General features: G+C 32.6%; 1 protein-coding gene across 1 annotated transcript in view; it reads left to right on the top strand.

Moving 5' to 3' along the window:
- Positions 1 to 15,492, top strand: part of LOC143064539 (valine--tRNA ligase-like) — a 55,711-nt gene that overhangs the window by 17,187 nt on the left and 23,032 nt on the right. The window contains exons 11-18 of the mRNA XM_076237436.1: positions 328 to 409; positions 4,501 to 4,577; positions 5,004 to 5,076; positions 5,695 to 5,800; positions 6,941 to 7,011; positions 7,576 to 7,701; positions 13,699 to 13,803; positions 14,580 to 14,727. Of these exons, the coding sequence (XP_076093551.1) occupies positions 328 to 409; positions 4,501 to 4,577; positions 5,004 to 5,076; positions 5,695 to 5,800; positions 6,941 to 7,011; positions 7,576 to 7,701; positions 13,699 to 13,803; positions 14,580 to 14,727 (788 nt within the window). The remainder of the gene's footprint in view (positions 1 to 327; positions 410 to 4,500; positions 4,578 to 5,003; positions 5,077 to 5,694; positions 5,801 to 6,940; positions 7,012 to 7,575; positions 7,702 to 13,698; positions 13,804 to 14,579; positions 14,728 to 15,492) is intronic.

Below are 15,492 nucleotides of genomic sequence, written 5' to 3'. Positions count from 1 at the left end.
TTAACAAATAACTTATAACTTTCAGAACCTATATATAAAGAGTGTGCTCCTATTAATCCACCATTTAAGTATTTTTTTTATGAATTCCTAGAAATTAAAATTAAAAATAGTTTAATTTAATGATATAAATGAAAACATTATTAATGAACTAAGTCTGTAAATTAATAATGAAATCAGGCCCTCTGTAAATTTTAAATATTTATGGGCATTTGTTAAAATAAATGAGAATGTAAAATAATGAAGTAGACTTGTTGTTATTTTACTACATAGGTCTATCTAAAACTGTAATGTCATATTTAGTACACAGTCATTTCCATTTCATTTAAGTCGATCCCAAGATGTAATAGAACCTATATTGATGGACCAGTGGTATGTCAAATGTGATGAGATGGCAAAGAGAGCTGTACAGGTATTTAAAAATGTCAATTTTAGCTTGTGTAATGTCTTAGTTTTAAAAACATCTTCTGTTTCCCCTGAGTGTGAACCATTTTCAAATTTGAAAAAATATTTATTATTATTTTACCGGTAATAGTCCATCAGCTGGTAAGGCAAAATTTCAGTTCTGTGTTACACCCCAGGGTACCGCAATTTGTTGGTATAAGTCTAAAGAGTAATGTCTGAAGAATATTTTAAGAGGTGTTAGACTTTTGAAAAAGTGTCCAAAAGGGGTTAAAAGGGGTCTTATTTAAGAGTATATCAAAAATTTTGTTTCACACATATATACAGAAAAAAGAAAAAATAACCAAGTATTCGGTACAATTACCCTTATTAAATTGAACAAATCATATCTTATTAATACGGAGGCTAATTTTTATTTAATTTTTAAATCGTATAGGACCAAGAAAAAAAGGGGGAGGGTAATATCCAAAATTCATGATGTTGAATGAACCAAAGCATACATACTAGTTTTCTTGATAAAAAAGGTATATTTTTTACATTGAAACATAGAACATCAAGTAACTAAAGACAGTTGAACAACATTCAAAGGTAAGAAAGGGAAAAGCATGGAATCATGGCGGTTGGTCTAGCCAATTGATGCTGATCAAATCGTTCTTTACAATCCAATCATGATTGTTTGGCGATGGAACAGTGTTGTGTTATAGAGCAGATTTCCAAATCTTTGCCTGAAAGTTGAATCGTTTGATGTGCTTTAACATTGCATCTTTTGTTGGGGCAGTAGATGACAATGAATGTTTTTTGCATTGCAAAAAAAAAATCTGAATTTCATTGATGTTATTATAATCGTATACATATATAGCACACAAAAACCTCTCGAGTGTTTTTGACAGTTCTTCGCCTACCTCTTTTAAAAATTTCACCAAGACGGGATAGACCTTCTGAAAACTCCACAGAACGATTCAAGACGCCAAATGCTTTGCTTTTTCCCTTACCAGACAAAGCACTAACTGAATCACAACCACTAAAGGCGTGAAATCCTGTCAGTGCTCTACAAACATTCTCCCCAAATTTTGCGCACATTGATTGCACATTTAATAATCTGCATTTGGAAGACGTACCTATCAGAAGAATAATATTTGAACTGATGCGATTCTGAAAATAGCAGGCCAATACTTCCACATCAGATTGATTTTATTACAATGGAATAGTAACCTTTGTCAGCTGCGTGTTTTGCATGAAGAAACATTTTTTTGTCGGCTTCTTCCTGTTTGCTTAGAAGCTCAGTGCATTTTACACTTGTCACTATTTCATTTTCAACAGTGATACAAATAAATCAATTCCTTCAAGTGTAAATCTATAGGATTGTTTTATCCATTCCGACACAAAGAATTTAACAAGAGCAACTTTGTTTCTACCAACTGACAACAATTTCCTCCATTGCCGAGGACACGATTGTGATGGTCTCGAAATTATTGTTATGATTTGCCCTCCCAAGGACCTGCGATCCCGTTCTATTTTTTTTATGGATATTGTGGGATACTGATCAGTGACAAAATCAATGCGGGGAGCTCTTTTTGAAACTGAAAGGATGGTTTTAAAAACAACATTTGCCAAATCAGAAAAAGTACTTGGTATCCTTGTGATGGATTGAATGACTGCCATGCAATTAAATATCCACATGCTTTCCACAGGAATAGCTTGCATTTGCCGATTGACTTTTGAACAAGCCGTTCACTGATAAATTGTCTGATGCCAACATTCCCTTTTTATAGGCGTCGCGCATTAATACAGAGGAAGAAACAGTGCCCGAGGACAAGCCTGGTAGCTGCTCTGATGTCTCAAATGGGTTTGTCCACCTTTGCAGTGTTTGAACCAATTTCAAAACGTCAGTTTCATCTCATTTCATTCGAGTTTTGTCAAGTTCTGTTTGTGTGGATGTTTCAGGATTAACTATTCATGCCAAATCTCGACATTTTGATGATATTGAAGCTCTGTCATGTGCATTTAGCAACCAACGTTTAACAGAACCTTTATTCAAACTGAAACCAACAATGCCATCTCTTATTTTGGTATCTCTGTTCAACGTTTGCTCGATTGTTTGGTCAACTGGAGATCTAGAAAATCCATGAGAGCTTCTCTGAACACAAAAACCACCAGATGAAAGATATACATGGGCATCAGGATATGTATTTTGCAGATTTTGCATGTGAAGCAAATATACTGACATGTATCGGGAATAGTTTTGACGGTCATATGCGAAAAACCATGGTAACATTTTTTCAACACATGCCAAATGAAGTTCCCACTTACCTTCCCTTGTTGCTCTTATACATACCAATAAAAGTTCGACCATTTCTATGTAAGAATTCCAGAACTTTTTTATTAGTCCCTCACTTAGATTGCAATATACACTAAATGCCTCAAATAGTTTACCAACAGAAGGTGAAATTAGCAAGGTTTTTAAGTTGTTTTCTGTTAAATTTTGTCTGCTTTGAACTAAGATTGACAAAGCAGATGCTGAAAATTAGGATCGAGAAATTCATTCTCATCATTTGAATTAAGCCAAGAACCAAATGCTTCCCAACGTAATCGTTCAAAAGCCTCAGATACAATTTTGAGCAATCGCAGCGCTAGATTATAATGTTTACCTTCAAATACACCAGTCAAAGAACCTGACCCAATAACTCCAGACTCCAACAGGAGATCGCCCAGCCCTGCATCGCCAAACCGTTTCCCAATGACTGCTATAAAAGCGCATGTAGTGTGACAATATGTACAAAATTTATAAAACAATAGTGAAGCAATATATCCAATTAAAAAGGAAAGAAAAATGATAAAAAGCACTATCAAATGAGGAACAATGTAAATATTACGAAAAGCAAATAAATAGTAACCAGATGGTAAGTCAAATCGACATAATTGTGTGCCAAAGAAAGTAAAAAGTCTAAACAAATTCTCCAACTGACTATTTGACCTACGTTCAAAGCAATGTTTGTCGATTGAAAGACTGAACAATCTTAACTCAATCACCACATAGCTAAAACACAAAATGTAAACAAGCACACCTTTATTGAGTTCGATAGAGTCCACCTTTTCAAAACGCAAAAAATTAACTTTAATTTGTATTTTTTTCATAAATATTTTGTTACACATTTACTTTATAAAATAATTTGTCTCAAAAAAACAACATAATCGACAACTAAATGTTTGATTTCAGTTGCAAATTGATAAGCTTAAAGTGCGTATGTGTGAATATATTGTCAACTGAATCGAAGACGGTAATTTGATGATTTCCGGTATTTCACGAGTATTTGCACGTACATATGTTTTATTGAATAATTCATATTTTAGACGATATATACATACTGCAAATAGTTTAAACATTGCATACTGGTCAATTTTAAAGTTTAATTCACAAAAACGGATAATTGTATTACGAATTTCTTTATGAAATGAGAAAATATGCCTTAATTTTAACCCCAAAAAATCGGATTGCTTGTAATGTAAATACACACTTTTTATAAACAAAAAATCTTTAGTTTTACATTAAATATGATAGTTTTATATCTGTTTTAGTTGTTTTAACCTATACTTTATTTTTTTTCAATCGCTTTATATTAAAAAATTTAATTAAAAATTACTTAGTCGTGATAGCTAAATAAGGGGACCATTGTAAGGGACGTTTTTAAACCTCTTTTGGACACTTTTTATTTGGTCTAACACCTTGTGTTTTATCAATAAGATACTGAAGTTGAATTCTATCAAAAAAAATTGCGGTACCCTGGGGTGTAACACAAACTCCTTAACTAGAGCGCTTTTGAAAACTAGCTGATGGACTATAAATGAACCAAAATATTTTTAAAGGGTATTTAGATCATGGATTATGTATTGATATCAGTATCTTTTTTTAATTTCTAAATTTCTCCCATTTAGTTTACTCTTGGATTTAGTGGCATAAATTCTAGAATATAATTTGGATCATTCTTTTACTCATTTGGGTCATTGAAAAGTAGGGTCCATGAAAAGTTCCATCTTAAAAGAGCTGTATAATAAAAGTACTCGCTGAAGAGGGATATTATTATAAATAGATTTCTTTGACAGGTTGTACAGAATAAAGAACTGAAACTGATACCAGTAATGTATGAAAATATCTGGTATGATTACCTGGAGAATGCTAGGTTAGAATTAAAAGTTAACAAGCATATTTTACACAACACATGTACATGATGCAAAGAGTTATAACTGTAATAAAATTATGGTAATCTGTATTCTAATTTTCAACATGCAGTTTGTCATGCAAGATATATCAAGTGCCACCAATGGAAAAAATTATAATGCACTATAACAGGTAAATAAAGACGTCAAGCTTTCTAACAGTTTAATTAATCTGTGTGCATTTTCTAAAATAGATGAAAACGTGTAATACTACTGCAGAATGATTTTACACGACTTATGTTCAATATCTAAATTTGTGATGTCATATTCAGTACAAGTTGTATATCAACAGACTTCTGTCAATTTAGTCAGTAATATTTGATTTTTGATGTTCATTTGAAATCCAATTGCAAGAAAGTAGCATTGAAATGAACATGATAATATTTCAGAGATTGGTGTATTTCCCGACAGTTGTGGTGGGGTCATAGAATACCAGCATATAAAGCAACTTTTATTAACCAGGTTTGTTTCTTTACCTATCCATAGAATCTTGTTGACTTCTTTCAGAACAGGTTTCTTATCACAATGTTAAAGCTGCATGTTCTTGTTACTTATAATTTTTTTTTATACAAGTGCTATCCGTTTATCAGTAAAGATGCAGGATTTTTAGACAAAGGTCAAACATAATTAGTCTATATATTTAATTTCAAGTTATTCCTCTAACATAGTACATCTCATGTTGACCTCATTGTTATGGTTCATTTATCAAATTTGGTCCTCTTGAATAGGTCAGTGTTTTAGATAATAAATCAACATATATGGTCTATAGAATCATTTTATATATGTAAAATGATGAGACATTGGGCAGTGTCCACTATTGGTCCATATAGAGTATTACATTTTTAAAATATATTTTATGATCAATTCTGCTTCAGTACTTCAGTAAATATTTAAGAATCAAGTGTTATTTAGAAATAACTAAGTTTTTTAAGATTATTTTTCTGAAACTTGTAAGTATAATGCATTATGCGACAAAAGCTAGGAGCTTGTAAAACATTCAAATGTAAACATATTTTACATTTTTGATAAATTGTTTATATATTAATCTTAAAATATGTTGGTTATTTTTGTAAATGGCAGAAAAATACAGAAAGTGATTGGATTATTGCAAGGAATGAAACTGAGGCATTGTCAAAAGCTGTTAAAATACTGGGAACTTCTGCAGAAAATATTGAACTCAATCAAGGTACATTGTTAAACGATTAAACAGATATGTTGTTTTTGGTAGCTGCACATGAGTCAAAACTTGAATTTGAATTAGCTATACGAAGATACTAAACATTCTCGTAGACAAAAACTGCCTTGGTGGTCATGTTGTAGCATCCTAGCCTCCATTTCATATTGATTTTGGTTGAGTCCCAGTCAGGTCAAACTAAACACTTGAAAATAGGTATTTGCTTCTTCTCTGCTAAGTACATAGCATTTAGGAGTAAGAGGAAGCTTGTATAGCATAGTAGCATTCTCCATAACATAACATGACAAAAGAATGATTCTCAATAGTATAACATGACATAGAGTTGATTCATTATTCTATAAAATGACATAGAGTTTGTTCTCCATAGTGTAACATGACAAAGAGTTGGTTCTCAATACTATGACAGAGTTGGTTCTCAATATCATGACATAGAGTTGGTTCTCCATGGTATAAGATGACATAGTCAATTATCATAGTATAACATGACATAGTTGACTCTCCATAACATAACATAGGGTTGATTTTCCATAGTATAGCATGACAAAAATTGATTCTCCATAACATAATATGACAGAGTTGATTCTCCATAACATGATATATAGTTGATTCTCAATAACATGACATATAGTTAGATCTCCATAGTCATGATAGTGTAACATGACAACATTGATTCTCCATATATAGTATTACATGACAAAATAGATTCTCTATAACATAACATGACATAATATTGATACTCCTTAGTATAACATGACATAGAAAGAGGGTGAGAAACAAATTAACACAAACACTGTTGTATATGTGTACTGTTGCAAATCAGTAAGATTTATAGATTATTGTTGATCATCTCAACGAGATTGATTTTCTCGCTTGAGCCGGGACAACGAAAGGGAGAAAGGCAATCAAGTTGATATGACCAATGATAATCTGTTTATCGCTATTTTACCTATGACGACGTTGTCAATTTCATGTCAATTTCATTAGCAACGCCACGTGCCTGCTTAGTTTCTAGCGATAATTTACCATCTCAAGCGAGTAGCATGATATGAAAAATTATTACAAAAAAAGATCAAAGGAAAAATGCACAAAATAGCGACAATACATTTTAATGATTTTTTTTTTAATTTTCAGATGAAGATGTGTTAGATACATGGTTTTCTTCTGGAATTTTTCCTTTCTCTGTCCATGGATGGCCAGCCGAGGTAATAAATAATTTCTCACATTTCACAAATATAATGGATACATATAAGACTTGAAAAGAAGCGTTGCACAGTTTTGATTATGTAATTTACAGTTTATGAATCTGGAAATTTAATAATTATAAAAGTCACATTTGTAGTAGGATTATAGAATTAGAGAAAATACAGAATGCCAATATTCATAAACATTGACTCTTTCAGATGCGATACTGTGTTATATAAACATTATTGACCATATATATTTTAAAAAGAAATACAATTATATAGATATTATGCAGTTATTATAAAATGAGATTTTCAAAATTGAAATAAACAGGTAATGTTAATGTCAGGTTAAATCACTAATGCAACAGCCTGTCGATTGATTCTCAACCAAAAATTGTTATAGGGAAGTGACTCAAAAATGAGTTTAAGTTATATCATAACTTTTTATGCAGAATTCAGACTGACTGTTGTATGATGGTTACTTGATATTTGAGATGACCAACTGGTTAAGTTTGATTGAAATTTGTGGTTCATTGTACTAACACTAGCAAAAGCATTTTGTTTTTGAATTATTAATTTCAGACAGCTGATTTTAAAAAATACTATCCCACAAGTCTTTTGGAAACAGGAAGTGACATAATATTTTTCTGGGTTGCAAGAATGGTCATGATGGGTCTGAAACTGACAAATCAGCTTCCATTCAATGAGGTAAATATTTTTGATATAAATAAATTTCAGGTGCCACAAATAAGCGGAAACTTATCAAGGTGTAAACATGGTTGTAAATATTCTTATTTATGCCATGTAGAATGATTTGTAAGTGTCTTGGGTGTGTTATCAAAATTTGAGATTACCCAATGAGGAACTTTTCTCTTTGATGACCAAAATATTTTTAAATGGCTTTTGCTTATTCTGGATCAGTTTTATGGAACGGACTACCATATGAAATGCGTAAAGTGCAAAACACTTACTCTTTTAAACAAATTATAAAACAATACTTGAGACAGTCCCAATATTCAGTCTGAAATGATTGCAACTATTACTCTTTTTTTAGATATTGATGGTTTTAAAAAAGATGTGAAATTTGGTGTCCCCCAAGGATCTATCCTAGGTCCTCTATTATTTGTCTTATTTATAAATGACCTTCCCCTTTGCATTAAAAATTGTAAAACAGACTTGTATGCTGATGATACTACTCTTCATAAATCAGGGAAAAGCATAGAATATTTACATGATGATGTTCAAGAAGATTTATGCAAAGTTGAAGAATGGTGCAAAATGAATAATATGTTCATCAATACCAAAAAAAAACAAAATGTTTGGTTACTGGAACAAGTCAGAAGTTGTCAACCCAATCTTTTCAACCAAGTTTAGCTATAAATTCAGAAACGCTACAAAATTCATCATGTGAAAAATTATTAGGTGTTAAAATTGACAGCACACTTAGCTGGAAAAATCAAATTGATCAAATTTGTGCTAGCATTTCATCAAGAATATACCTTCTTTCTAAAGTAAAGAAATTTTTAGATATTAATGCCAGAAAAGCATATTATAATGGGTATATTCTGCCTCTCATGGATTACTTCTGTATTGTTTGGGGAGATGTGAATGCCAGACTGAACATCGTTAAGCAAAAGAAAAAAGGTTTCAACTGTCTAGGAAACCACGGTGTTTTGAGTGTAAATTGCGTAACACATGTAAGAAATGCAACAAGAAACATCACACCAGTATTTGGGGGGAACAAGCTACAGATGGAAAAGGACAGGACAGCAAGGAGAAATCAATCGTTGTAAGCTTGGTAAAAACAGAAGAACCAGAAACCGCAGTAATGTATCCCTCACAACACCCAAGCGTTTTATTGAAAACAGCTATCGCACCAATATTATACGGGGAAACAGATCACAGAAGCTAATATTTTATTTGACGAAGGTGCCCAACGTTCATTCATCACTCAGAGCATAGCCGAAAAATTTACAGATAAGACCAAGCAGAAGGGACACAATTGAACTGTCAGCTTTTGGAGACAAGGAAGAGAATATACACCATTTGGATATAGCAACTGTTCAACTACAAACTGACAAAGGTGAGATTGTAAACATTAATGCAGTGATTGTTCCAGATATTGCAGTCCCACTTCTAAACCATACGAAATACCTAACACATGTAACACGCCATACTTGAAAGATTTAAAGCTCGCACATCCTGCAAATAATGCTGATAGTTGTGAAATTTCACTCTTGATAGGAGCCGATTATTTTTGGGATATAGTTCAAGATCACGTGATGAGAGGGAATGTACCTACATCCATAGCATAAAAATTTGATTACTTGTTATCTGGACCTGTAATAAGAAACGAAAAGAAATCCTTTACTTCATCAGTTCTTTTGAATTTTACTTTACACCATGCAGAGGAAAGCGAGATCGAGAAATTCTGGAATCTAGAATCGTTAGGAATACGTTTAACACATCAGGAGGATGAGGAGAGTTTTGTAAAGACTCATCAACAAGACTGTATCAAATTTGAAAATGAACGTTATTCTGCCAAGTTGCTATGGAAACTGGATCATTCGGACTTACCTTCAGCATATCGCTAAAGCAAGGACCGAAAGCACAATTAGAAGACTAAGTTGTTAACCACATTTATTAAGGAAATATTCAGAAATTATTGAAGACCAAATAAAAAGAGGGTTCATAGAGAAGGTAAACGATAAAACAACAATAGTAAAAGCACTCACTATATACCACATCCCGTGAAAAAGGATTTGACAACACCAATTCGTATAGTGTACGACTGTAGCTGTAAAAAGTCGCCAGATCACGCAAGTTTGAATGACTGCCTAATGTCAACTCCGCCAGACTTGGAACAACTTGACAAAAATATTAATGGGATTTAGAACCAATAAGTACGCAATAAGCACAGACATTGAAAAAAGGCTTTCTTACATATTGGATTAGATGAGAAAGATCGAGATTTTACACGCTTTTTTGGTTGAGCGACACAGATAATCCCAGCAGTACTCTTACAACATATCGATTTAAATCTATTTTGTTTGGTGCAAAAAGTTCACCGTTCATTCTAAACACAACATTGCTTAAACACTTGGATGCATGCAACACAAATATATCAGCAATGATGAAGAATGACCATTACGTGGATAATAGTTTGTCCGGTTTGGAAAATGAAGATGACGCTGCAAATTATTTTGTACAAGCCAGATCATTGATGTCAGAGGCTGGATTCAACCTTCATTCATGGAGTTCAAATTGCTCAAAAATTACAGATTTAGCCAAACAACATAACTTATGTGAAAAAAAAACTTTTGTCAAAATGCTTGGACTGAAATGGGATACACTTAAAGATACGATCACTTTTCAAAAAGTCGACTTATTTGATATTGAACTACCAAATATTACGAAACATGAAATTCTTAAACGGTCGTCATGTATTTACGATCCGCTAGGATTACTTAGTCCTGTATCCGTACGAGCAAAAATTTTAATGCAGACATTGTGGGAACAGAAGTACGAATGGGATGAGCCACTACCATTAGAAGTATAGACAACATGGAATAATTTATCCAAGGATTTGGAGAAAATGACTTATACAGAATTGAAAAGACTGTATTTTCCCAATTTACCAAATCAGAAAACCCAACTTCACGTTTTTGTAGACGCTAGTACAACTGCATAAGGAGCAACTGTTTACATATGTAACCATCATGAGTCATCTTTAGTTATTGCAAAGAATAGAGTAGCACCGCTTAAACAACTGACACTACCACAGCTGGAATTAATGGCCACATTGATTGGAGCACAACTAGCCGATCACGTAAAATCAGTTTTACACATAGAAGACATAACGTCTTGGTCAGACAGTCAGATAGTTCTACATTGGTTATCAACTTCAAAGCAATTGAAAAGGTTCATACGAAATAGAGTAAAGAAAATATGCAAATTGACCAATTCACAAGAATGGAGATATTGCCCAACGAAAGATAATCCAGCTGACCTTCTTACTAGAGGACTCAGCATGTCACAGTTTGAAAAAAACACACTATGGTTCAACGGACCCGAATGGGTCACTGATACATCAAAATGGCCGTTGTGGAAGCCAAATGACACAACAGTATTACTTACCAGCACAGATATAGAAGAATCAAGTACAGTGGACAATGAAATAGATTATCAACAAGGAATACACCAAATTGTGCAAATTACTAGAAATAGTACATTATCAAAATTACTACGAATAACAGCTTATCTATTACGATATATAAGAAATTGTCGTTTGCCAATATTACAGAGAAATAAGGCAAAATATGTTTCAAGAGAGGAATTGCAGGATGCAACAGAGTGCTGGATACTAAATTGCCAAAAAACTTGTTGTTGACGAAATGTTAAATTGAAATTAAAGGATACTAAACCTACTGTTTTAGTAAGACAACTTAGATTGTACCTGAATAACAAAGACCCAAATTTGCTATGGGGGGGAGAATTCATAACGCACCTGTATGTGAAAATACAAAATTTCCTTATTTGTTACCAAGAAGTCATCCTTTTACGAAATTAGTTATTCTTGATATACACAAATACATGAAACACTCAGAAGTTTTTATCAACAGTGACTCAGATACGACAAACTTACTGGATACCACGATACGTAAGAGGAATTTTGCGAAATTGCGTAATTTGTTGAAAAATCAACAGTAAACCATATACAGCACCTGATCCGCTGCCACTCCCAAAAGTTCAATTAATGGAAGTGCTGCCTTTTACAATTACCGGCGTCGACTTTACAGGAGCGCTGTACGTTAGAGATAAAAATGATACTGAAACAAGGTTTTTATATGTCTATTTACTTGTGCTTCAAAAAGAGCTGTACACCTGGATTGTACCGGACCTATCAGAAAAATCATTTTTACAAGCCTTTAGAAGATTTGCTAGTCGTAAATCTAGACCACACACCATGATATCGGATAATGCTTGGACAGATTTGGCCACTTCGGAAACATTAAAGAAATTAACCCAATCACCATCGCTTAACGATACGTTGTCAACATATGGAACAAGTTGGAGATTTATACCAAAAAGATCGCTCTGGTATGGTGGATGGTGGGAACGCTTTATAGGAATTACAAAAACTTGTTTGAGGAAAACATTAGGTGGATCTTACGTTACCATGGATACACTTCAAACAATTCTGTCACAAATAGAAGCCATCATTAATTATAGACCATTGACCTACGTATCACCGGATATTGAGGACGAGGAGCTGTTAACTCCGTCACACTTACTGTACGGAAGAAGAATAACTTTAAGGCTGTATCCACAACCGAATATTGAGTACATTGCCGTGAATAGTGGAAAACAAGAACTGCATAAACATTTGAATAAACAGTTGAGTTCAATGGAAAATTTTTGGAACCGATGGAAATCCGAGTATACAACGACGCTAAGAGAGTTTCATTGCCAAACAGGAAACAATTTACAAACTATTCAAGTTGGAGATGTAGTGCAAGTCCAAGATGATAAATTACAGAAAACCGATGGAACATTGCTTTTGTTGATAAATTGATCACCGGAAACTATGGTTTTACACGAGCAGCTATAATACGAACTTGTGCAGGACGTACATCACGTCCTATAGTAAAACTGTACCTGCTTGAAATCCAATCAAACATTAACAATTTAGAAGACAAAAATGATGATACTTCAACAGAGAGATTGACAAGAGTTCTACCAAAACTAGAGGCATCTGTCCGAGCTCGAGAGGACATCAAGAAATGGGCTACCCAAAAGTGAACAGCTAGCTGACAATTTTATTTGAATAGACCTTGTTAAAAGTGAAAATTTGATAAGTGAGTTATTTGAATTTGTTTTAGAAAGACAATTAATTATTTAATTTTCAGTAATATCTATTCGATATTCCGGAGAATGTCAGAAATTTAGGGCAAATATATACATGTTAACGTTGCTACCTGACTTATGTAATTATGACATTACTTATATAGCAATGGCTAGACGTTAGAATAAACACGATCTATACGCAACGCATTTATCTACTTTACACAACATCCCTACATAGTGATCACTTCTGTTATCCAGCATTGTCATCTACATTGCATTTGTTAATCTACGTCTCCTTGACCTCGGCTTGACAGAATTCAATCAAACTTGCATCTTATCTTCTACTTGACAAAAAGTTGCTATTTTGATCAATTCAGTGATTTTTGTGGTTTCCAATACTGTTCATATTTGTTTGAGACCACAGGCAGGCCACAAATTCATTCTTGGAAGACAAACACATTTGTTGTGATACCTAGTATTAACAGGGGAAAAAATAAGGTGAATGTATTGAAATTATACTATTTGATATAACATGTGTTAAAAGTGATAACTCCACTGAATTGTGACATATACTATTAAGGAAATGCAATTAATGTATTTTTATAGGTTTCTAAGAACATCATGTAACTCACAACTTCAATTTAGGATGTCATATTGTGATCTCATCTGTAACAAAATGTTTAGATACAATGTTAAAATACTTATGTTTTGTTAATGTTTTTAAGAGGCAAGGATGGGAAAACATAAATCATAATCATTTGAGGATAACATATAGGTCAATGTGACTTGGTTGTTATTGATTGGTACTAGGCTTATTTTATGGTTTGTGTATCAAATTTGTGTATATAACTATTATAGGTTCTTTTGCATGGTTTATTGAGAGATTCTCATGGAAGAAAGATGAGTAAATCCCTGGGAAATGTGATAGATCCTATAGATGTAATAAATGGAATATCACTACAGGTATGTCTTGGAAATCGTTTGTGAAAATTTATATAAATTTTATAGATATAAGGAGATGTGGTATGAGGGCCAATGAGACAACACTCTCTGTATTGAAATCAGGAATTGAAAGATTTAATAGGATTTAATTTAATTACAATAACACAATAAAAATGAAACAGATAGCTATGTAGCTATGGCATCATAATAAAAAGGTACTTATATGTTGTATACGTAATGTTTCTCTTATTCTTCATCAAAATATCACTTTCTGCACACATTGTGTAAAAAATTTAACCAGCGTGTGGTTTGTTTGATCTCAGTTATTGATTGATTAAAATCCGATTATGACGGCGAAATTTCTAGCTATCCTCTGAATTTCCTATTGTGACGGCATGAAAAATGACGACCATGTCTGATGACGTCACATAGAAAGAACACATCTTTTTGCACAACATTTGAAAAGAAGGAATATGTTTGACTACATATTGTTAGAAACTCGTTAGAGAAACAGATTACACCACAAAATGTCATGTTATACAATATTTATCCACTCTCGACAGTTAAATTTTAAATATTTTAAACGCTCAGCCAGTCTCCAATTTTAAGTAGATAAATATTGTATCACAATCAATGCAGTGGTAGAATCTATATTTATTCATAGTTTGATTTTCATCAAACTCAGTAGATATCTTTTTAGGTGAATTTATGGTGGAGTAATGTCTATCTAACAAAATTTTGAAATAAACAAAATGATATCAGTGAAATTATACAATGTATTCAACTTAATTTTACAGGACCTTCAAAAAAAGTTAGATATAAGTGGTCTGGACCAAAATGAGATAAAAACTGCAAAGGCAGCCCAATTAAAGGAATTCCCAATGGGTATATCTGAAGCTGGGGCAGATGCCTTGAGGTTCAACTTGTGTTCTTTTGATTTTAAAGGTAATTTGGTTTTGAAAGTATCTTTGGCTCAGAATATAATACAAAGATAAATAAAACTTTTATTTTGGCCGAAAATTACTCTACAAGTTCATTTAACAAATACTTTATACAAATACATGACATAGAGTATACACTAATCGAAAATATATCTAATAATGATTACAAAGTTACTTAAAAGTACTCAATGAACATATACTATAGACAGTAGAGAATTTTGAAATGTTGAAGAAAACGAACTTTGCATATAATTATGCGTTTTTAGAATTAAAAACTATACCATTGCAAGTTTATAATTCACTTACTTTTGTTACGCTGTATACTAAATAAAAAATCTAAATAAACTGTTTTAGTTTGTCCTTCATCCTCAGCGGTAAACCTAAAGAAATGCAGTTTAAGTTGTCAATGACTTCCAGAGACAAACAAGAAATTCCTGAAACTGAATAGGTTTATGGGCTTTAATCAAACAAATTTTTTATGAGAATGTTTTAAAAAAATTAACTTGGTGTTATATAGCACAAAGGACACAAATGTAACATATTTAGTTTTCGTTTCAATGCTCAAGTGCAAAGGTAATTGATTTAACTAACATTATTCAAGAATTTTCTAATTTCCTTCTAAACAATGGGAAGCTATAACCAAAGGAATATGTTGAATTATTTTTTTCACTTCTGTTCTATAATCTCTAAATCAGTATATGGAAAGATAGAACCAAATGGAGCCTGTAGAATTGAATGATAAACTTCTCTACATGAAAACCCTACTATT

Source organism: Mytilus galloprovincialis, chromosome 2, assembly GCF_965363235.1.
Source record: "Mytilus galloprovincialis chromosome 2, xbMytGall1.hap1.1, whole genome shotgun sequence".
NCBI lineage: Eukaryota > Metazoa > Mollusca > Bivalvia > Mytilida > Mytilidae > Mytilus > Mytilus galloprovincialis.
The sequence above is the reverse complement of the archived record's forward strand: the minus strand, read 5'-3'. Positions and strand labels throughout refer to the sequence as shown.